At 46.7% G+C, this 25,237-nt stretch overlaps 1 protein-coding gene across 1 annotated transcript in view; it reads left to right on the top strand.

Moving 5' to 3' along the window:
- Positions 1 to 2,409: 2,409 nt before the first annotated feature.
- PTH1R (parathyroid hormone 1 receptor) overlaps positions 2,410 to 25,237 on the top strand; it is a 560,628-nt gene continuing 537,800 nt past the window's right edge. Inside the window, exon 1 of the mRNA XM_082258610.1 lies at positions 2,410 to 2,676. Within this exon, the coding sequence (XP_082114736.1) occupies positions 2,611 to 2,676 (66 nt within the window). The 5' untranslated portion in view covers positions 2,410 to 2,610. The remainder of the gene's footprint in view (positions 2,677 to 25,237) is intronic.

The raw sequence follows: 25,237 nt of genomic DNA, 5'->3' as shown, positions 1-25,237 counted from the left end.
CTCTCTGTATATGGGATCTCTCTCTGTATATGGGATATCTCTCTCTCTCTCTCCCTCTCTGTATATGGGATCTCTCTCTGTATATTGGATCTCTCTGTGTATGGGATCTCTCTCTCTTTGTATATGGGATATCTCTCTATATGGGATCTCTCTCTCTCTCTATATATATGGGATTTCTCTCTCTCTCTCTCTCTCTCTCTCTATGTATATGGGATCTCTCTCTGTATATGTAATCTCTCTGTATATGGGATCTCTCTCTCTCTCTCTGTATATGTAATCTCTCTGTATATGGGATATCTCTCTCCCTCTGTATATGGGATCTCTCTCTCTGTATATGGGATCTCTCTCTGTATATGGGATCTCTCTCTCTCTCTCTCTCTGTATATGGGATCTCTCTCTCTCTCTCTCTCTGTATATGGGATCTCTCTCTCTCTCTCTGTATATGGGATCTCTCTCTGTATATGGGATCTCTCTCTCTCTCTCTCTCTCTGTATATGGGATCTCTCTCTCTCTCTCTCTCTGTATATGGGATCTCTCTCTCTCTCTCTGTATATGGGATCTCTCTCTGTATATGTAATATCCCTGTATATGGGATATCTCTCTATCTCTCTGTATATGGGATCTCTCTCTCTCTCTGTATATGGGATCTCTCTGTATATGGGATATCTCTCTCTCTGTATATGGGATCTCTCTCTCTCTCTCTGTATATGGGATCTCTCTCTCTCTCTCTGTATATGGGATCTCTCTCTGTATATGGGATCTCTCTCTCTGTATATGGGATATCTCTCTCTCTCTCTGTATATGGGATCTCTCTGTATATGGGATATCTCTCTCTCTGTATATGGGATCTCTCTCTCTCTCTGTATATGGGATCTCTCTCTGTATATGGGATCTCTCTCTGTATATGGGATCTCTCTCTGTATATGGGATATCTCTCTCTCTCTCTCTGTATATGGGATCTCTCTCTCTCTCTGTATATGGGATCTCTCTCTGTATATGGGATCTCTCTCTGTATATGGGATATCTCTCTCTCTCTCTGTATATGGGATCTCTCTCTGTATATGGGATCTATCTCTCTCTCTGTATATGTAATATCTCTGTATATGGGATCTCTCTGTATATGGGATCTCTCTGTACATAGGATCTATCTCTCTGTATATGGGATCTCTCTGTATATGGGATCTCTCTGTATATAGGATCTCTCTGTATACGGGATCTCTCTGTATATGGGATCTCTCTCTCTGTATATGGGATATCTCTCTCTCTCTCTCTGTATATGGGATCTCTCTATCTCTCTGTATATGGGATCTCTCTCTGTATATGGGATATCTCTCTCTCTCTCTCCCTCTCTGTATATGGGATCTCTCTCTGTATATTGGATCTCTCTGTGTATGGGATCTCTCTCTCTTTGTATATGGGATATCTCTCTATATGGGATCTCTCTCTCTCTCTCTATATATATGGGATTTCTCTCTCTCTCTCTCTCTCTCTCTCTCTCTCTCTCTATGTATATGGGATCTCTCTCTGTATATGTAATCTCTCTGTATATGGGATCTCTCTCTCTCTCTCTGTATATGTAATCTCTCTGTATATGGGATATCTCTCTCCCTCTGTATATGGGATCTCTCTCTCTGTATATGGGATCTCTCTCTGTATATGGGATCTCTCTCTCTCTCTGTATATGGGATCTCTCTCTCTCTCTCTCTCTCTGTATATGGGATCTCTCTCTCTCTCTCTGTATATGGGATCTCTCTCTGTATATGTAATATCCCTGTATATGGGATATCTCTCTATCTCTCTGTATATGGGATCTCTCTCTCTCTCTCTGTATATGGGATCTCTCTGTATATGGGATATCTCTCTCTCTGTATATGGGATCTCTCTCTCTCTCTCTCTGTATATGGGATCTCTCTCTCTCTCTCTGTATATGGGATCTCTCTCTGTATATGGGATCTCTCTCTGTATATGGGATCTCTCTCTGTATATGGGATATCTCTCTCTCTCTGTATATGTAATATCTCTGTATATGGGATCTCTCTGTATATGGGATCTCTCTGTACATAGGATCTATCTCTCTGTATATGGGATCTCTCTGTATATGGGATCTCTCTGTACATAGGATCTATCTCTCTGTATATAGGATCTCTCTGTATATAGGATCTCTCTGTATATAGTGGATTTCTCTCTCTCGGCCCCCCGGGACTCTCCGTCCCTCTATAAAGCGGTCCTGGCTCTCCGCCGGCCACGTGCGGTCGCTCCGCAGCCAATGGGCGGGCGTGGTGTGGCCCCTGAGCGCCCCTCCCCGAGTGTCAGTCCGGGTCCCGCCCCCTCCCCGCTGCTCAATCCTTCCATTCAGCAGAGCGGCCAGCTCACTGCTCAGCCGTGTGTGTGCGATCATCTCTCCTCCTCACCCGGGACATGGATCGGCCGATCTCCCATACACACTCCGACTGAAGGCTGGACTCTACCCCCTCCGATGTCTGTGGATGTGTTGGCCCCTGACATGCCCCAGTGACTGGCATCCGATGGAGAGATGGCATGTATGGGGGGCCCCGGGCACTGCCGCTGTAGGTGAGCTCTGACCGCTGTGGATGCCCCCAGCCCCTGGATATGGGACCCTCTGTACTGGTGTGGAGCGCCCTCTGCTACTGCCTGCTGCCCCCTGTGTCTGCTGCGGTAAGTCCATCTACTTACTTACCCCCCCCCCATAACACCCTACCTACCCCCCCCATATCACCCCCAATATCACCCCACCTACCCCAGCCATCACCCACTGCCCCCTGTGTCTGCTGCGGTAAGTCCACTCTACTTACCTACCCCCCCCATAACACCCTACCTACTTACCTACCCCCCCCCCCCATCACCTACTGCCCCCTGTGTCTGCTGCGGTAAGTCCACTCTAACTACTTACCTACCACCATCCCCCATATCACCCACTGCCCTCTGTGTCTGCTGCGGTAAGTCCACTCTACCTACTTACCTACCTACCCCCAATATCACCCTACCTACCCCTCCCCCTCATCACCCACTGCCCCCTGTGTCTGCTGCGGTAAGTCCACTCTACCTACTTACCTACAACCCCCCCCCCCCATATCACCCTACCTACTTACCTACCCCACCCCCATATCACCCACTGCCCCTGTGTCTGCTGCGGTAAGTCCACTCTACCTACTTACCCCCCCCCCCCCCCATATCACTCACTGCCCCCTGTGTCTTCTGCTGTGGTAAGTTCACTCTACCTGCTGACCTACCCCCCCCCCCCCCAATTACCTACTGCCCCCTGTGTCTGCTGCGGTAAGTCCACTCTACCTACTTGCCTACAACCCCCCCCCCCCCACCATATCACCCTACCTACTCCCCCCCCATATCACCCTACCTACTCCCCCCCCCGTGTCACCCTACTTACTTACCTCCCCCCATCACAAACTCCCCCCTGTGTCTGCAGCAGTAAGTCTTACCTACCCCCCAATCACCACCCTTCCCTACCTACTGCCCCTATCCTCTTCCATCATCCCTTTCCCACTGCCCCTATCCCCTTCCATCACCTACTGCCCCTATCCCCCTCCATCACCCCCTTCCCTTACCTACTTCCCCTATCCCCCTCCATCACCTCCTTCCCTTACCTACTTCCCCTATCCCATTCCATCACCCCCTTCCCTACTGTCCTTGCCCAATACCCCCTTCCCCTCCATCGCCCCCTTTCCCTACCCAATTATCCTTACCCACCCTCCATCACCTCCTGGTCTTACCAAATTCCCTTACCCCCATTATTTTACCCCTTTCCTTACCTACTGCCCTTAACCCTCCATCATCCCTTCCCTTACCTACTGCCCCTATCCCATTCCATCACCCCCTTTCTTTTACCTACTGCCCCTATCCCCTTCCCTTACCTACTGCCCCTATCCCCCTCCATCACCCCCTTCCCTTACCTACTGACCTTTCTCATTTCCCTTTACCCCCTGCCCTTACCCATCACCTTCCACTCTTCTTTCTGCCCTAAATGTCATAGGGTGCAATGTACTAACTGTAGAACTACAAGTCCCAGCATGACTTAGGCTGCTTCTGTTACATTGTAACCAATTCTAATTATTGTGTTTATGTAGAAAATAAATATTCCAAAAAGGAGTTTATAGAACACATTGTATCAGTTATACGTCCCAGAGGAGCTTACACTCTAATGTCCCCTCCCCCACAGTCACACACTATTATTATACATTTATATATCTCTGACATATACCGCAGCGCTGTACAGAGATCACTGAGCCACTCACATCAGTCCCTGTACCAGAGGAGCTTGCACTCTAATGTCCCCTCCTCCACAGTCACATCAGTCTCTGTACCAGAGGAGCTTACACTCTAATGTCCCCCCCACAGTCACATCAGTCTCTGTACCAGAGGAGCTTACACTCTAATGTCCCCCCACAGTCACATCAGTCTCTGTCCCAGAGGAGCTTACACTCTAATGTCCCCCCCACAGTCACATCAGTCTCTGTACCAGAGGAGCTTACACTCTAATGTCCCCCCACAGTCACATCAGTCTCTGTACCAGAGGAGCTTACACTCTAATGTCCCCCCTCCCCCCACAGTCACATCGGTCTCTGTACCAGAGGAGCTTACACTCTAATGTCCCCCCCACAGTCACATCAGTCTCTGTACCAGAGGAGCTTACACTCTAATGTCCCCCCACAGTCACATCGGTCTCTGTACCAGAGGAGCTTACACTCTAATGTCCCCCCTCCCCCCACAGTCACATCGGCTCTGTACCAGAGGAGCTTACACTCTAATGTCCCCCCACAGTCACATCGGTCTCTGTACAAGAGGAGCTTACACTCTAATGTCCCCCCCCCTCCCCCCACAGTCACATCGGTCTCTGTACCAGAGGAGCTTACACTCTAATGTCCCCCCGCAGTCACACACTATTATTATATATTTATATAGCTCTGACATATACCGCAGTGCTGTACAGAGAACACTGAGCCAGTCACATCAGTCTCTGTACCAGAGGAGCTTACACTCTAATGTCCCCTCCCCCACAGTCGCACTCTATTATTACCAGAGACCCAGGTGCTGCATGGCAAGCAATATGCCTCTGTGTTCCTCCATTGATAATCCTCCTATTGGGGGAAGTAAGCTGGGACTTGTAGTTCCTCAGCTGACGTGTATCCTCTAGTACACGGAGCTCGCACTCTCGGGGTTATGCTGGATTTTACGAGTTGTTCTATTTTTAGCTGCACATTAGCTGTCTGGTGATGGATTTCTCATTCTCTGTGTTGCTCAATTCTCCATTTTTTGGGGGGGTTTAATGAAGTCTGAGTCATCCTGGGACTTGTAGTGCCACAACAGCCAGCTGGATTGTCCTTATTCAGATGACTGCTGATTATAAAAAATGAGATTCATTGATGAATTGCTGGGACTTATAGTTCTACAAATAACTCCGCACAGTCTGTTCCTAGTCTGCATTAGACCTTACCAACTGTTTATAAATGCTGGGACTTGTAGTTCTACAAGTGACTCTGTTTATGCTGTTCTAGTTGTATCAGACCCTCTGATCTGCTGCTGGGGTTTGTAGTTCCACTCTCACAGCAATGTGGTAATTTGTTATCCTGCATATTAGATGTGATCTATGTATTGTAAGAACTGTCTGCAGCCAATGGGAATCTCTGCTGGGACTTGTAGTTCCACACTCGCAGTGATGTGGTCATTTGTTATCCTGCATCTGATTGTCATATTAGATTTCATTCATCTTGGGGGAGACTGTCTGTAGCCAATGAGAAGCTCTGCTGGGATTTGTAGTTCTACACTCAGTGGCATGGTAATCTGTTACCTGCATATTCGATGTGATCTAATAAATCGCCTGGCTGGGATTTGTAGTTATACTCAATGATGGGGTAATCTGTTATCCTGCACCTGATTGTCATATTAGATTTCATTCATCTGGGGGGGGGGGATTGAATCTCTGCTGGGACTTGTAGTTCCACACTCACAGTCATGTGGTAATTTGTTATCCTGCATATTAGATGTGATCTATGTATGGTAAGAACTGTCTGTAGCCAATGGGAATCTCTGCTGGGACTTGTAGTTCCACACTCAGTGATGCAGTAATTTGTTATCCTGCAACTGAATGTCATATTCAATTTCATTCATCTAGAGGGGGGAGGGGATGTCTGTAGCCAATGAGAAGCTCTGCTGGGACTTGTAGTTCTACACTCAGTGACCTGGTAATTTGTTATCCTGCATATTAGATGTGATAAATGTACGGTGAGAACTGTCTGTAGCCAATATGCTGGGACTAATAAATAGCTTGGCTGGGATTTGTAGTTATCCTGCATATTGGATTTTGTCCATCTGGGGGGGGGGGGGCAAGGAATGTCTGTAGCCAATAAGAAGCTCTCCTGGGACTTGTAGTTCCACACTCACAGTGATGTGGTAATTTGTTATCCTGCATCTGATTGCCATATTAGATAGATTTCATCCATCTGGGGGGGGGGGGCACTTTCTGCAGCCATTGAGAAGCTCTGCTGGGATTTTTAGTTCTACACTCACAGTGGCACGGTAATCGGTTATCCTGCGTATTACATGTGATCCATATGGGGGAGGGGAGACTGTCTGTTGCCATTAAATAGTCTGGCTGGGATTTGTAGTTCCACACTTTCAGTGACGTGGTAATTTGTTATCCAGCATATTGGATTTCATCCATCTGGGGGGGGGGACTGTTTGTAGCCAATGAGAAGCTCTCCTGGGACTTGTAGTTCTACACTCACAGTGACATGGTGATTTGTGATCCATGGGGGGGGGGGTGAAATGTTTGTAGCTGATAAATAGCTTGGCTGGGATTTGTAGTTATCCTGCATATTGGAATTTAGCCAATAAGAAGCTCTGCTGGGACTTGTAGTTCCACACTCACAATGACCTGGTACTTTGTTATCCTGCATATTAGATCTGATCTATTGGGGGAAAGGGGGGGGGCTGTCTGCAGCCAATGAGAAGCTCTGCTGGGGTTTGTAGCTCCACACTGACAGAGATGTGGTAATTTGTTATCCTGCATATTAGATGTGATCTATGTACGGTGAGAACTGTCTGCAGCCAATGAGAAGTTCTGCTGGGACTTGTAGTTCCACAATGACCTTGTAATTTGTTATCCTGCATATTAGATGTGATCTATTGGGGGAAAAGGGGGGGGGCTGTCTGCAGCCAATGAGAAGCTCTGCTGGGACTTGTAGTTCCACACTCACAGTGATGTGGTAATTTGTTATCCTGCATCTGAATGTCATATTAGATTTCATTCATCTGTGGATGGGGGAGGGGGAGACTGTCTGTAGCCATTAAATAGTCTGGCTGGGATTTGTAGTTCCACTCTCACAGTGACGTGGTAATTTGTTATCCAGCATCTGATTGTCATATTAGATCTCATCCATTGGGGGGGGGGGGGGGACTGTCTGTAGCCAATGAGAAACTCTGCTGGAGTTGTAGTTCCTTATCAGTACACTCTGTGATCGGCTTCCTCGTCTGTATCTAGAAGATTCGGTTTCATGTTACTTTGTTGCAAATCATTCCTCTTTATGAAATAATAATAATAATAAAGGATCGCTGTACTGCGCGTCGGGAATGTGCGTTTTCCCAGCATGCCCAGAAACACGCTGCCACTCAGCAGATTGGGGGTCGGTGCCACTCAGCAGATGGGGGGGGCGGTGCCACTCAGCAAATGGAGGGGACGCTGCCACTCAGCAGATGGTGGGGCGGCGGTGCCACTCAGCAAATGGAGGGGACGGTGCCACTCAGCAGATGGGGGGGGGGCGGTGCCACTCAGCAGATGGGGGGGCGGTGCCACTCAGCAGATGGGGGGACGGTGCCACTCAGCAGATGGGGGGGCAGTGCCACTCAGCAGATGAAGGGAACAGTGCCACTCAGCAGATGGAGGGGACGGTGCCACTCAGCAGATGGAGGGGACGGTGCCACTCAGCAGATGGAGGGGACGGTGCCACTCAGCAGATGGAGGGGACAGTGCCACTCAGCAGATGGAGGGGACGGTGCCACTCAGCAGATGGAGGGGACAGTGCCACTCAGCAGATGGAGGGTACGGTGCCACTCAGCAGATGGAGGGTACGGTGCCACTCAGCAGATGGAGGGGACGGTGCCACTCAGCAGATGGAGGGGACGGTGCCATTCAGTAGATGGGGGGGCGGTGACACTCAGCAGATGGAGGGGACGGTGCCACTCAGCAGATGGAGGGGACGGTGCCACTCAGCAGATGGAGGGGACGGTGCCACTCAGCAGATGGAGGGGACGGTGCCACTCAGCAGATGGAGGGGACGGTGCCACTCAGCAGATGGAGGGGACGGTGCCATTCAGCAGATGGAGGGGATGGTGCCACTCAGCAGATGGAGGGGACGGTGCCACTCAGCAGATGGAGGGGACGGTGCCACTCAGCAGATGGGGGGACGGTGCCACTCAGAAGATGGGGGGGACGGTGCCACTCAGAAGATGGGGGGGACGGTGCCACCCAGCCGATGGTAGGGCGGTGCCACCCAGCCGATGGTAGGGCGGTGCCACCCAGCCGATGGTAGGGCGGTGCCACTCAGCCGATGGTAGGGCGGCGCCAATCAGCAGATGGAGGGGACAGTGCCACTCAGCAGATGGAGGGGACGGTGCCACTCAGCAGATGGGGAGGGGGGCAGTGCTGTACCATGTCTGCAGTCTCTGACCATCTCCTGTATCATGTCTGCAGTCTCTGACCATCTTCTGTATTATGTCTGCAGTCTCTGACCGTCTCCTGTACCATGTCTGCAGTCTCTGACCATCTCCTGTATCCTGTCTGCAGTCTCTGACCATCTCCTGTATTATGTCTGCAGTCTCTGACCCTCTCCTGTATCCTGTCTGCAGACTCTGACCCTCTCCTGTATTCTGTCTGCAGTCTCTGACCCTCTCCTGTATCCTGTCTGCAGTCTCTGACCGTCTCCTGTATCATGTCTGCAGTCTCTGACCGTCTCCTGTATCATGTCTGCAGTCTCTGACCGTCTCCTGTATTCTGTCTGCAGTCTCTGACCGTCTCCTGTATCATGTCTGCAGTCTCTGACCGTCTCTTGTATCATGTCTGCAGTCTCTGACCGTCTCCTGTATCATGTCTGCAGTCTCTGACCCTCTCCTGTATCATGTCTGCAGTCTCTGACCCTCTCCTGTATCATGTCTGCAGTCTCTGACCCTCTCCTGTATCATGTCTGCAGTCTCTGACCCTCTCCTGTATCATGTCTGCAGTCTCTGACCCTCTCCTGTATCATGTCTGCAGTCTCTGACCCTCTCCTGTATCATGTCTGCAGTCTCTGACCCTCTCCTATATCATGTCTGCAGTCTCTGACCCTCTCCTGTAATAGTCTTTGAATATCTCCTGTGGTGGGTCTGCTGTCTCTGACACTGGATATTGGCTGAATTGTATGTGTGGCCCTTTAGTGATGCCGGGGGCCACACTGACCAGCCCGCTGTAGCTGCTTCCTCTTCTGTATCTATTTCTGGAAGATTCGGTTACTTTGTTATTACTTTGTTGCAAATCATTTATGTTAATAATATAAATAATATAAAAATAATAATAATAATGTAAAAAAAATATAAAAAATAATAAGAATAATATAGAAAAAAATAATATAATAATAATCGTGTCTTCCAGTCAATGAGTAATAAATAACATTACATAAAAAAAACAAACCCTAGTGGGTCACACATATCCTTGCACTGCGTCTTTTTTTGGTGCGTTTCGGAGGCGCTGGAATAGCGTTGACTGAAGCTTCCAGGATTCTTCGTTCAATTTTTTATTTTTTTTTTGGGGGGGGGGGGGGGGGATATAAAGTCAAATCGGGGATCCCCTCCCAGCATGTAAGGAGTGTTTGGGGGCTGTGACTGACCAATGTCTGCCAAACGTCGCTGGCGAGATCCAAATGCAACGCAAACATGTTGTGCACGTGCGTTCTGTACGAACCATGCTGGGGTTTGTAGTTCCTCATCCGCTGGGGGTCATCGGTTACCCTAGCTTTAGTGGAACCTTCGTCAATGGCTTTTGATCGATCGGACAAATACCGGCATTCACTGATCGTCATTCAGGCCCCATTCACACCCCAGCGGTCTGAAGCGGGATTTTGCCCCTTAGCCCCTGATAGTCAGTTTTCCTTTATGGATTCCATGGTGTCCGCTCACACCTGAGCGCGGCGGCGGCGCTTAAAGCTTGCAGCTCCCCACGCAAAAAAAAACATAAATGAGGTTCGTTTGGTGCATTTTTGGCTCCAACAGACTTGCAGCAGCGCCTGAAAAAGGCACAAAAAAAACCAAAACGCATAACATAAATTTTTTTAAAAAAAAAAGTGTATTACTTAAGCCCCGTACACACGTACCGATCGTCGGCCGACAGATCGGCCGTCAAATGTTCGCGGCTGTCGTGTCTGTTGAAAAGTGCAAAGACAGCACAAGAATTTTGTCCGCCGACTACAGCCGACTGCAGAAGTGATGTCATGTGATGTTTAACTTTCCGTGTCTTTTTTCTTTTCTGAGCATGCCCAGTCTTGCAAATCTGCTGTCTGTCGGCCGAATTCTGTACTGACTGGCGAACAATCGTCCGTTCTGGTGTCGGCATACAAAAATTTTAATGCTTGCACGACAGATTCTTGTCGGCAGAATGTGCACTGGCGGCTGTCGGAGGCATCATACTAACAAGCCTACAATCGGCAGATCGGTCGTCGGCCGACGATCGGTACGTGTGTACGGGCCTTTAGTAACTAGCTTTTCATTGGCTAGAAAAACAAACAAGTTTAATGCTTAGTAACTAACTTTTCATTGGCTAAAAAAAAAAAAAAAACAAACAAGTTTATTACTTAGTAACTAGCTTTTTCTTGTCTGAAAAGAAAAAAAGTTGGATTACTTAGCCAAAAAAAAAAGTTGTATTACTTGTTAACTAGCTTTTTCTTGGCTAAAAAAAACAAACAAACAAGTTTATTACTTTAGTAACTAGCTTTTTCTTGGCTAAAATAAAAAACATTTTATTTCTTAGCCAAAAAAAAAAATTGTATTACTTAGTAACTTAGCTTTTGATTTGGCTAAAAAAAAAACAAACAAGTTTAATGCTTAGTAACTAACTTTTCATTGGCTAAAAAAGACAAACAAACAAGTTTATTACTTAGTAACTAGCTTTTTCTTGTCTAAAAAGAAAAAAGTTGTATTACTTGGTAACTAGCTTTTGATTGGCTGGGGAAAAAAAAAAAAAATAATAATAAAATAACGTTGTATTATTTAGTAACTAGCTTTTGATTGGCTGGAAAAAAAAAGTTTTATTACTTAGCGTGTTAACTATCTTTTTCTTGGCTAAAAAAACAAATAAGTTTTTTACTTTAGTAACTAGCTTTTTCTTGGCTAAAATAAAAAACATTTTATTTCTTAGCCAAAAAAAAAAAAATTGTATTACTGTACTTAGTAACTTAGCTTATGATTTGGCTTAAAAAAAAAAAAAAAAAAAAAGTTGTACTTGTTAACTAGCTTTTTCTTGGCTAAAAAAACAAGCAAGATTATTACTTAGTAACTAGCTATTTCTTGGCTAAAATAAAAAACATTTTATTTCTTAGCCAAAAAAAAAAAAAAAAATTGTATTACTTAGTAACTTAGCTTATGATTTGGCTAAAAAAAAAAAAAAAAAAAGTTGTATTACTTGTTGTTAACTAGCTTTTTCTTGGCTAAAAAAAAACCCCAAAAAAAAAACAAAAACAAACAAGTTTATTACTTAGTATTCATTTTTTTTCTTGGCTAAAAAAATAAAATTTATTAGTAACTTGCTGTGGATTGGCTGAAAAAAAAAAAAAAAAAAGTTGTATTACTTGGTAACTAGCTTTTTCTTGGCTAAAAAAAAAAGGTAAAATGGCTTTTGATCGATCGGACAAATACCAGCATTCACTGATCATCATTCAGGCCCCATTCACACCCCAGCGATCTGAAGCAGGATTTTGTCCCTAATTACCTGATAGTTTGATTTCCTTTATGGATTCAGTGGTGTCCGTTCACTCACTCAAAAAAACATAAGTTTTATTACTAAGCATCTAGCTTTTTCTTCGCTAAAAAATAATAAAATAAAAAGCTGTATTATTTAGCTAAATTATAAAAAGAAAAAGTTGTATTACTTAGTAACTAGCTTTTTTTTTTTTTTTGTTGGCTAAAGAAAAAAAAAAAGTTTTATTACTTAGCTAAATTATAAAAAGAAAAAGTTTTATTACTTAGTAACTAGCTTTTGATTGGCTAAAAAAAAAAAAAAAAAAAAAAAAAAAAGTTTTATTAGGAACTAGCTTTTTTTGGCTGATAAAAAGGGGAGTTTTATTACTTAGCTAAATTATAAAAAGAAAAAAGAGTTGTATTGCTTAGTAACTTTTTTGATTTGCTAAAAAATAAAAAGTTGTATTACTTGTCGACTAGGTTTTTCTTGGCTATAAAAACAAACCAACAAGTTTATTACTTTAGCAACTATTTTTTTCTTGGCAAAAAAAAAAAAAGTTCTATTAGCAACTAGCTTTTCATTGGCTTAAAAAAACCAAAAATGTAGATTTTAAAAAAACACAGAAGCTTATTTGAAGTGTGAAGAGGGCCACCGATCGATTGTTCTTTATTCGATTATTTACAGATTTAACTGGTTATAAATTTTGATCAATATTTTCAGTGGTTTGCAAAGTGCGGAACAATATGGTGTGTGTTCGAGGCATTTCAATCAACGATCAATCACCTGTTTGGGATCGCTCATATTTAGTGGTGGCCGTACATATAACGATCTGATCGAACGATTCATCACAAACAAGTAGATACAATTTATGAATTATCGAAAAGACTCGTACTTTGTTGATATTAAGAAAAATTGACCGATTTCTTCAAAATTCTAGAGATTAGACTGGACATGAGATTTAATTGCAGGAAAGCAGATCGATCGCAGATTGCAGGGGAAGTTCTGGTTGTTCGATTAAATGTGGGTAATAAAACCTATGTATAGCCGTCATAAATGGAGTCTAAATCGATCGGGAGGGAAGTTATACCTGTTTGATTAATTGTAGATAGTAAAACTGAAGTGTGTGGCCTCCATAAACAGTCTAGATCGATTGTAATGGACATTATGGCGGCTCGATTAATTTTAAATAATAAAACCAAAACGTGTGACCATCATAAATGGATCGATCGGAGGGGACGCTATGGCTGTTCGATTAATTGTGGATAATAAAATCAAAGCGTGACGGGAAGTTATTGTTCGTTTTTTTTTTTTTTTTTTTGCCAATTTTTATGATCGAATCTCACATTTATTAGATTAAAAAATCAAAGGGTGTGGCCCCCATAAATGGAGTCTAGATTGAATGTAAAGAAAGTTATTGTTATTTGATGGTTTGCCAATTTGATTGTTTTGATCGAATCTCACATCTATCAGATGAAAATAATCGAAGAGTGTGGCCACCATAAATGGAGTCTAAATCGATCGGAAGGGAAGTTCTGGTTGTTCGATTATATGTGAATAATAAAACAGAAGGGTGTGTGGTCACCATTACTCTTCACTGCTTTCCTCTTCAACTCTTTCTGGGAATAGAAACTGATTCATTTTGTTACTTTGTTGCGGGGAAGTGTGAACATCCTCTGGGCTCAGTCTTCTCTTCTTCATAGAAGATCAGAGAGAGTCCAGGAATTCCAGCCTCCTGTTCAGAGGTCAAAGAGTGAGCGTGCCCAGCAGGGTTCCCTCCCCCGCTTCCTCTTCAGCACCAGCAGGGTCCCCCCCACCCCCCTCCTCCCAGCACTAGCAGTGTCCCCCCCACCTTTCCTCCTCAGCACCAGCAGGGTCCCCCCCTTTCTCTGTGGCACCAGCAGTGTTCCCCAATCCCTACCTCCTCAACACCAGCAGTGTCCCCCATCCTTATCTCCGCAGAACCAGCAGTATCCCCCCATCCCTTCCTCTGCAGCACCAGCAGTGTCCCCCATCCCTACCTCCTCAGCACCAGCAGTGTCCCCCCCATCCCTACCTCCTCAGCACCAGCAGTATCCCCCCCTCCCTTCCGCAGCACCAGCAGTGTCCCCCACCCTTCCTCTGCAGCACCAGCAGGCTCCCCCCTTCCTCCTCAGGACCAGCAGGGCCCCCCCCTTCCTCCTCAGTACCAGCAGTGTTCCCCCATCCCTACCTCCTCAGCACCAGCAGTGTCCCCCCCCCATCCCTACCTCCTCAGCACCAGCAGTGCCCCCCCCCATCCCTACCTCCTCAGCACCAGCAGTGTCCTCCCATCCCTACCTTCTCAGCACCAGCAGTGTCCCCCATCCCTATCTCCGCAGCACCAGCAGTATCCCCCCATCCCTTCCTCCGCAGCACCAGCAGTGTCCCCAATCCCTTCCTCTGCAGTACCAGCAGTGTCCCCCATCCCTACCTCCTCAGCACCAGCAGTGTCCCCCATCCCTTCCTCCGCAGCACCAGCAGTGTCCCCCATCCCTTCCTCTGCAGTACCAGCAGTGTCCCCCATCCCTACCTCCTCAGCACCAGCAGTGTCCCCCATCCCTACCTCCTCAGCACCAGCAGTGTCCCCCATCCCTACCTCCTCAGCACTAGCAGTGTCCCCCCCCATCCCTACCTCCTCAGCCCCAGCAGTGTCCCCCCATCCCTACCTCCTCAGCACCAGCAGTGTCCCCCATCCCTACCTCCTCAGCACCAGCAGTGTTCCCCCATCCCTACCTCCTCAGCACCAGCAGTGTCCCCCCCCATCCCTACCTCCTCAGCACCAGCAGTGTCCTCCCATCCCTACCTTCTCAGCACCAGCAGTGTCACCCCATCCCTACCTCCTCAGCACCAGCAGTGTCCCCCCATCCCTACCTCCTCAGCACCAGCAGTATCCCCCCATCCCTTCCTCCGCAGCACCAGCAGTGTCCCCCACCCTTCCTCCTCAGCACCAGCAGTGCCCCCCCTTCCTCCTCAGCGCCAGCAGTGTCCCCCCCTCCTTCCTCCTCAGCACCAGCATGGCCCCCCCCTTCCTCCTCAGTACCAGCAGTGTTCCCCCCGGACTCTCCTCCTCAGCACCAGTAGTGTCCCCCCAACCCTCCTCCTCATCAGCAGCAGTGTCCCCCTATCCTCCTCCTCATCACCAGCAGTGTCTCCCCCCCACCCCTCGTCCTCAGCACCAGTAGGTTCCCCCCTTCCTCCGCAGCAACAGCAGTCCCCCCCCCACCCCTCCTCCTCATCACCAGCATTGCCCCCCCCTCCCCTCCTCTTCATCACCAGCAGTGTCCCCCCCTCCCCTCCTCCTCAGAACCAGCAGGGTCCCCCCTTTCCTCCTCAGAACCAGCAGGGTCCCCCCTTTCCTCCTCAGAACCAGCAGCCCCCCACCCCTCCTCCTCAGAACCAGCAGCCCCCCACCCCTCCTCCTCAGAACCAGCAGAGTCCCCCCTTTGCTCCTCAGAACGTCAGAACCAGCAGGGTCCCCCCCTTTCCTCCTCAGAACCAGCAGGGTCCCCCCTTTCCTCCTCAGAACCAGCAGCCCCCCCCCACCCCTCCTCCTCAGAACCAGCAGAGTCCCCACTTTCCTCCTCAGAACCAGCAGGGTCCCTCCTTTCCTCCTTAGAACCAGCAGGGTCCCCCCTTTCCTTCTCAGAGCCAGCAGGGTCCCCCCCCTTCCTCCTCAGAACCATCAGTGTCTCCCCCCCCCACCCCTCCTCCTCAGAACCAGCAGGGTCCCCCCTTTCCTCCTCAGAACCAGCAGGGTCCCCCCTTTCCTCCTCAGAACCAGCAGCCCCCCACCCCTCCTCCTCAGAACCAGCAGAGTCCCCCCCTTTCCTCCTCAGAACCAGCAGGGTCCCCCCTTTCCTCCTCAGAACATCAGAACCAGCAGGGTCCCCCCCTTTCCTCCTCAGAACCATCAGTGTCTCCCCCCCCCATCCCTCCTCCTCAGAACCAGCAGGGTCCCCCCCCTTCCTCATCAGAACCATCAGTGTCTCCCCCCCCCCACCCCTCCTCCTCAGAACCAGCAGGGTCCCTCCGCCTTCCTCCGGAGCACTAAAAAGATCCCCTATTTCCTCCGAAGCACCAGCACGGTCCCCCCTTTGCCCCCTTTCTTCCTTGGCACCAGCAGGGTCCCCCCTTTCTTCCACATCATGAGGGTCCTCCCCTACTCCTTAACACCAACAGGGCCCCCCCTCCCCCTTCTCCACAGCACCCCACATCTACAGCTCCTTCTTCCTCCCATCTGGGAATGTCTGCGGCCGCCTCTCTGGATACAATTAAACAGCAATTTAGGTCTTTGCTGCTATTTTTTGCCTGAAATGTGACTTTCCTCCGGAGCGGGCCGTCTCCACACTGCTGCTCTCCCGGGGGGGGGGGGGGGGGGAGCCTCTAGAGGGAAATCTATGTGTAAAAGACAAGCTGCACATTGTAATGTAAATAAACATATTTACCTTTGCGGCCCGCGTCCGACGCGCTGCGGTGTAAAGTTCATGAGGATGGCACAATGAGCTGCATACAAGCCTTTCTACAGAGGGGTACGGGCCGGTGACAGGTCCTCTTCACCCTATACAATGTGGAGCTTTGTGTTTTATGGCTGCCTGTCCCTTTTATTGGCCGCTGTAAATTCTGGGCATTTTTATTTTGTTTTTCTATTTTGGGTGAAAAGTGACACTTTATGTCCCACACCTGGGCGCCGCCGCTCACCTGATTGCTCTGCTCGGCCATGCAGGGGCTTGATGGATTACATATTTACTGGCGGTAGATAAATATTCTTTAGAGAAGTACGTTCACTTCCCAAAAACCTGAGAAAGCCGGGCTGTGAGAATTGTGGTGTTGAAGTGTGGCGCCAGGCGTGACCTGCAGAGGACACATGGAGTATGGCGTGTGCTTGTAGTTCCAAGAGCATCCACTGGGGCAAGAGGGGGCATAAAATAGACTTCTGGGGGGGGGGGGGGTATGAGATGTCGGGATGCCTCATGTATGTGTGTATGTGTGGGGGAAAATAGGACGTGCTGGAAGAAATGATGGTCAGAGATTGGGGACATGCTAGAGGAAATGATGGTCAGAGACTGAGGACATGCTAGAGGAAATGATGGTCAGAGACTGGGGACATTCTAGAGGAAATGGTCAGAGACTGAGAACATGCTAGAGGAAATAATGGTCCGAGACTGGGGACATGCTAGAGGAAATGATGGTCAGAGACTGAGGACATGCTAGATTAAATGGTCAGAGACTGAGAACATGCTAGAGGAAATGATGGTCCGAGACTGGGACATGCTAGAGGAAATGATGGTCAGAGACTGGGGACATGCTACAGGAAATGGTCAGAGACTGAGAACATGTCAGTCTGCTCGGAGACTGAGGACATGCTAAAGGAAATGATGATCGTAGACTGAGGAAATGTTAATAAGAGACTGGGGACATCCTAGAGGAAATGATGATCAGAGACTGAGGACATGCTAGAGGAAATGATGGTCAGAGCCTGGGGACATGCTAGAGGAAATGATCGTAGACTGAGGAAATGTTAATAAGAGATTGAGGACATGCTAGAGGAAATGATGGTCAGAGACTTGGGACATGCTACAGGAAATGGTCAGAGACTGGTGACATGCTAGAGGAAATGATGGTCTGAAACTGGGGACATGCTAGAGGAAATGATGGTCAGAGACTGAGGACATGCTAGAGGAAATGATGGTCAGAGACTGAGGACATGCTAGAGGCAATGATGGTCAGAGACTGAGGACATGCTAGAGGAAATGATGGTCAGAGACTGGGGACATTCTAGAGGAAATGGTCAGAGACTGAGAACATGCTAGAGGAAATAATGGTCCGAGACTGGGGACATGCTAGAGGAAATGATGGTCAGAGACTGAGGACATGCTAGAGGAAATGGTCAGAGACTGAGAACATGCTAGAGGAAATGATGGTCCGAGACTGGGACATGCTAGAGGAAATGATGGTCAGAGACTGGGGACATGCTAGAGGAAATGATGATCAGAGACTGAGGACATGCTAGAGGAAATGATGGTCCGAGACTGGGGACATGCTAGAGGAAATGATGATCAGAGACTGAGGAAATGTTAATAAGAGATTGAGGACATGCTAGAGGAAATGATGGTCAGAAACTGGGGACATCCTAGAGGACATGATGGTCAGAGACTGGGGACATGCTACAGGAAATGGTCAGAGACTGAGGACATGCTAGAGGACATGATGGTCCGAGACTGGGGAAATGTTAATAAGAGACTGGGGACATCCTAGAGGAAACATGTCAGTCTGCTCGGAGACTGAGGACATGCTAAAGGAAATGATGATCGTAGACTGAGGAAATGTTAATAAGAGACTGGGGACATCCTAGAGGAAATGATGATCAGAGACTGAGGACATGCTAGAGGAAATGATGGTCAGAGCCTGGGGACATGCTAGAGGAAATGATCGTAGACTGAGGAAATGTTAATAAGAGATTGAGGACATGCTAGAGGAAATGATGGTCAGAGACTTGGGACATGCTACAGGAAATGGTCAGAGACTGGTGACATGCTAGAGGAAATGATGGTCTGAAACTGGGGACATGCTAGAGGAAATGATGGTCAGAGACTGGGAACATGCTAGAGGAAATGATGGTCAGAGACTGAGGACATGCTAGAGGCAATGATGGTCAGAGACTGAGGACATGCTAGAGGCAATGATGGTCAGAGACTGAGGACATGCTAGAGGCAATGATGGTCAGAGACTGAGGACATGCTAGAGGCAATGATGGTCAGAGACTGAGGACATGCTAGAGGCAATGATGGTCAGAGACTGAGGACATGCTAGAGGCAATGATGGTCAGAGACTGAGGACATGCTAGAGGCAATGATGGTCAGAGACTGGGGACATGCCCGTTGAAATGATGATCAGAGACTGAGGACATGCTAGAGGAAATGATGGTCAGAGACTGGGCACATGCTAGAGGAAATAATGGTCCGAGACTGGGGACATGCTAGAGGAAATGATGATCAGAGACTGAGGAAATGTTAATAAGAGATTGAGGACATGCTAGAGGAAATGATGGTCAGAAACTGGGGACATCCTAGAGGACATGATGGTCAGAGACTGGGGACATGCTACAGGAAATGGTCAGAGACTGAGGACATGCTAGAGGACATGATGGTCCGAGACTGGGGACATGCTAGAGGAAATGATGATCAGAGACTGGGGACATGCTAGAGGAAATGATGGTCAGAGACTGAGGACATGCTAGAGGAAATGATGATCAGAGACTGAGGACATGTTATTGCAGCCTTCCTCAACATTTTTACCCCAGAGTAACTGCTAAAATTATTTTCAGGTCTCGGGGAACCTTCAGTAAAACTAACTCATTGGGGGTTAAAGAACCCCCAGCAACCTCTGAAGGAAGCTTCGTAGAGAATGACTGTAATAGTGGAAATGATAATCCGAGACTGTGATTACCTCGTTACTGGGGGTGGTCAAAGACCATTTGGGTCCAGGGGCGCCGGACAACAAGAACCAAAGGGCCACATGTTACCCTCAAGCCGCAGGTTGGGCCCCAGAACTTTCAATCCTCATTATTCCGAGATGACCAGATCTGAAAAGGCTGTCTTAGAAGTTTGTCAGCGTCTCGCAGTCTCCTGAGAAGTGTATATGTTTTTAATATAAATTGGATAATTCAAAGGCATGTTTAAGTCATTGAATTTAAAAGGGTTGAATTAATAATGTGTTTCTAGATGATATGAGGTGGCGGAGATCTAATTATATTGTATAATTGTTCTCAAAGTGAATAGAAGGATTTGTCAAATCACGAGGACCATACAGGGGATAAGGGGATGTAAGCTACGTGTTCTGGATAAGTATAAAAATTGATTCTCTATAGTAAAAGTGAGAGCTGGTGGCTTGTTTTTGAAGGTTCAGGCTCCAGGACCTCTCTAGTGAGTTATGGCTTGTTTCCACTGAGCGGTACGGTTCGATTCGGTACAGTGCGCAATTTTTGCCGTTTCCATTGTGAATGGTACCCTAATTCCGAACCGTACCGTACCACTTTTTTGGGACCCTTTCATTTGGGTACCAAGCTCATTAGTACCGTACCAACAGGGTGGAGCTACACTCTGCAGAACTTTGGCTGACAGAGAATCGTTGATCACTGCTTTCAGGCTACACCACGTCTATCATGAAAGGGTACTATTGGCGGTGGAATCGCAAGGTGTTCCGTACCGTACTGAACCGAACCGTACCGTACCACTCAGTGGAAACGAGGCATTAGTGACTAGGATTAGTGTGCATATCCGATGTCCTGATACCTTACTAGATGTACCTTGTCTCAGGTCAGGAACTCACAAAGTCCTGAAGACCAAATTCAAATGATAGTTGTGGGTCCTGCACCCTCCATAACAAGTCCTCCGATATTTTGGGCTGGGGCATTCTGTTAGTCATCATGTAGGTCCATTTTAGAGATGGCTCTAATGATCATTCTGTAGGTTGTTCTTTTGGTCAGTCTACTTGGCCATTCTGTTGGTTCTTGTATAGGTCAATTCTAGACGTTGCTCTAAGGATCATTATGTAGGTTGTTATATTGGTCAGTCTATTGGTCCTTTCTGTTGGTTGTTATGTAGGTCCAATATAGAGGTTGCTCTAATGATCATTCTGTAGGTTGTCATGTAGGTTCATTCTATAGGTAGCTCTAATGATCATTTTGTGGGTTGTGCTATTGGTCAGTCTACTGGTCCATTCTGTTGGTTGTCATGTAGGTCCAATCTAGAGGTTGATCTAATGATCATTCTGTAGGTTGTTCTATTGGTCAGTCTACTGGTCCATTCTGTTGGTTGTCATGTAGGTCCAATCTAGAGGTTGATCTAATGATCATTCTGTAGGTTGTTCTATTGGTCAGTCTTCTGGTCCATTCTGTTGGTTGTCATGTAGGTCCATTCTAGAGGTTGATTTTATGATCATTCTGTAGGTTGTTCTATTGGGCAGTCTACTGGTCCATTCTGTTTGTTGTCATGTAGGTCCAATCTAGAGGTTGATCTAATGACCATTCTGTAGGTTGTTCTATTGGTCAGTCTACTGGTCCATTCTGTTTGTTGTCATGTAGGTCCAATATAGAGGTTGCTCTACTGGTCCATTCTGTAGGTTGTCATGTAGGTCTATTCTATAGGTTGCTCTAATGATCATTTTATAGGTTGTGCTATTGGTCAGTCTACTGGTCCACTCGAAACACTGGCATTTAAATTATTATTTATAATAATGTAATACTTACAGTATTTATATTATCTTTTAAATAAGTATTGTGATTGTTTATCAAAGAAAAGGCGCCGCTCAGTGCATTAGTATGTAGATGAATGTGGCCTCAGCCAGTGTTACTCCAGCCCACGTCCCACTGACATGTTTCACCCCTGTGGTCACTGGGTGACCAAGCCTCAGTAAGCAGGGCGAAGAATGTCAGGGGGTCGTGGCTGGAGCGACTATCTAGATACTAATGCACTGGGTTGGTGACCAGTTCTTCTTTTTGATAATGCTCACACCTCCAAATGACGCCAGCTCCCGTCACTGCAACCGTCTGGGAGATCTCAGTCTCTGCTTAGAATGTGATTGTTAAATTGCAAAAAAAGATTGCTCTCATATGTTTGAGCAGTAGGTGGCACCTTCTGTGGCCCTTCTGCTGCCCTGTAGAGTTCAGGCACAGTGGGGATCGATAGTTTGGGCACCCCAGGTAAAAATTTGTATTAATGTGCATAAAGAAGCCAAGGAAAGATGGAAAAATCTCCAAAAGGCATCAAATTACAGATTAGACATTCTTATATTATGTCAACAAAAGTTAGATTTTATTTCCATCATTTACACTTTCAAAATTACAGGAAAAAAAATGGTGTCTGCAAAAGTTTGGGCACCCTGCAGAATTTATAGCATGCACAGCCCCCTTTGCAAGGCTGAGACCTGCCAGTGTCATGGATTGTTCTCAATCATCGTCTGGGAAGACCAGGTGGTGTCAATCTCAAAGGTTTTAAATGCCCAGACTCATCTGACCTTGCCCCAACAATCAGCACCATGGGATTTTCTAAGCAGTTGTCTAGAAAACTGAAACTGGAAATGGTTGACGCTCACAAAGCTGGAGAAGGCTATAAGAAGATAGCAAAGCGTTTTCAGATGTCAATATCCTCTGTTCGGAATGTAATTAAGAAATGGCAGTCATCAGGAACAGTGGAAGTTAAAGCAAGATCTGGAAGACCAAGAAAAATATCAGACAGAACGGCTCGCAGGATTGTGAGAAAAACAATTCATAACCCACGTTTGACTGCACGATCCCTCCAGAAAGATCTGGCAGACACTGGAGTTGTGGTACACTATTCCACTATAAAAAGATAATATGGTCTTCATGGAAGAGTCATAAGAAGAAAACCTCTTCTACGTCCTCACCACAAAAATCAGCGTTTGAACTTTGCAAATGAACATATAGACAAGCCTGATGCATTTTGGAAACAAGTTCTGTGGACCGATGAGGAATTTAACTTTTTGGGCGGAATGAGCAAAGGTAAGTTTGGAGAAGAAGGGGCACAGAATCTAATGAAAAGAACCTCTGTCCAACTGTTAAGCATGGGGGTGGATCAATCATGCTTTGGGGTTGTATTGCAGCCAGTGGCACAGGGAACATCTCACGAGTAGAAGGAAAAATGGATTCAATAAAATTTCAGCAAATTTTGGATGGTAACTTGATGGCATCTGTGAAAAAGCTGAAGTTAAAGAGAGGATGGCTTCTACAAATGGATAATGATCCTAAACACACCTCGAAATCCACAGGGGATTACATCAAGAGGCTTTTGCCATGGCCTTCACAATCTCCTGACCTCAACATAATTGAAAATCTATGGATAGACCTTAAAAGAGCAGTGCGTGACAGACAGCCCAGAAATCTCAAAGAACTGGAAGACTTTTGTAAGGAAGAATGGGCAAAGATACCTCAAACAAGAATTGAAAGACTCTTGGCTGGCTACAAAAAGCGTTTACAAGCTGTGATACTTGCCAAAGGGGGCAGTACAAGATATTAACTCTGCAGGGTGCCCAAACTTTTGCAGACGCCATTTTTTTGTTTTCTGTTATTTTTAAAGTGTAAATGATGGAAATAAAATCTAACTTTTGTTGACGTATTATAAGAATGTCTAATCTGTAATTTGATACCTTTTGGAGATTTTTCCATCTTTCCTTGGCTTCTTTACGCACATTAATACAATTTTTTACCTGGGGTGCCCAAACTTTCGATCCCCACTATAGAGGAGTATTGCTTTCCTGTGTTTGATGTGCATTTTAAACATGTAAAATGCAAGTCTACAAATATCTATCGACCTTTAATGGAGCAGATGAGCGTTGAGTTGCATTTCTAAGGATGTAACATGTCCTCCTATTGAGGTGTATTTGAATGGCAGGTCATGCGCAGCTTTTTTTGTGTCAAAGACTGGGATTTCCATGCATCTGTGACCAGAACACCCATCAACATGAACCCTTACACAGCCATCTGCTCAGTTCAGAAGGTCTTCTTTATTAGAGCTTGGTGTCTACAACCTAACCAAAGCCAGGTGACTGGACTGGGTAGATTGTGTCTTATATGGAATCAGATTCATAAAACCCATGATCATCTGTGCAATTGGTCATCTGTGTACAACCTATTATTGCTGGAGTTTTTTGGCAGAACAGCAGTTAATAACTGGGCAAGGAGAAGCATGTGAGACACCGTTCAAGTACTTGATATGTGTCCAAGGACCAGATCCATTAAAAAGAAAGTTGTACAAAAAAATAAATAATGGGGCTGCAATTCCATCAGAACTGAGCCGAAAGATGGTCATCTTTGTCCACTCCTACTGGGCAATTCCAAACAACTTTTATTGTTCGCAGTGCATTCTTGAAGTAGAGGTGGAAGCCATGAGGTTCTTATGGATTTCAGTCCAGGACACCAGGGTAAACAGTGTTTTTCGATGGTGAGGTGGCAGCATAGGTAGGGCCAGGCGGTTCAGTTCTCTTGAGGAGAGATAGATTCAGCCTGAGGGGCCCTTTGGATCTCCATGCGCTGGATGGAAGTGAATTTTTGGTAAATGTACTGTTAGTCTTTCCCAACCAGGATTTCTCCAGAGGGTCCTGGAGCCATTTCTGCCTTTTTGATAAGCTACCAATGTGCTTGGGCGAAAAACATTTAAGGGGGTTCACCCATGGGTAAGAGACCAGTTTACCATACGCCAAGACAGTGTGCAGATGGGCGCCATTTTGTTGTAGTCCAGCGATGTGAAGAGTTTCTTTTCAACTCGCCACCGATGTTAGGGAGTACTACAATTTCCACTGTTCAGCTGCCACCTTTTTTACCAATATGTTTGCTTGGGTGCTGGGAGGACACTACAAGCCAGTGCAACGACCGCTCACCACCTCGGGGAATTGCAGGTGTTTTATACTATATTTAAGTGTAGAGTTTATATCTTGGCCATAGGGACCTTCAGAAGATCTGTCCCTTTATCACATTCGCACAGTGAGAGTACAATAGCCTGACTTGGAGAGAATGCTTTCCATGGAACTGGTACATCTCTATCCATCCACTCCAAGTGATTGATCTGTGATCTGCATGGGATGACTCCTATTCCTGAGAACGCTAGAACTGAAATTGTCTCGTCACGTATGCCAGGGGGCTTTGGGGCTATGTTGAACACACTGTGCATGCTTAGTGTAGCATCGCCAGGTGGCTGGCTGCTAGGACCTGGATAGTTGGCCTCCTGATTACATCACAAAGCAGTGTCTCTCGTTAAGTCATAGCCAGAGAGCGCTGGGTTTTGCTGGACAAGTAAGTATCCTATTCTAGCTCAACCCAGCGGACCAGGTAAAAAGGGGTTAATACCATTATTTGGGGGGAGGGTGAAGTTCATCTTTAAGGACTTGCTAGCTTTTTATGGGTTTTGGAAAGTGATGTGTGAAGCGGTCTCTCTGCAGAGGTCCAGCGCACCCTCTTTTGGCACTTTTCCACTGCAAGTACCGGCTCGGCTCTACTCGGCCCTGCTTGTCCCTGCTTGGCCCGGTTTGTTTTTCCACTGCTGGTACCGCATGGTACGGTGTTGGAACGGTTTGGTACGGTTTGCTTTTCCACTAAAGTAGTACTAAAGTTAAGTGGGTGGGATAACAACGATTCTCTGACCAATCAGTGGCTAGTAGTGACTGCATGCAAAGGATTGTGGGATATGGTACCGGTATGGTACCTCTTGGAACCACAATTGAGGTGGTACTGTTTTAGAGAGCCGTACCGTT

The sequence above is a fragment of the Pelophylax lessonae genome, assembly GCF_965119305.1.
Source record: "Pelophylax lessonae genome assembly, chromosome: 5".
NCBI lineage: Eukaryota > Metazoa > Chordata > Amphibia > Anura > Ranidae > Pelophylax > Pelophylax lessonae.
This window is presented reverse-complemented; position numbering and strand designations above follow the sequence as displayed.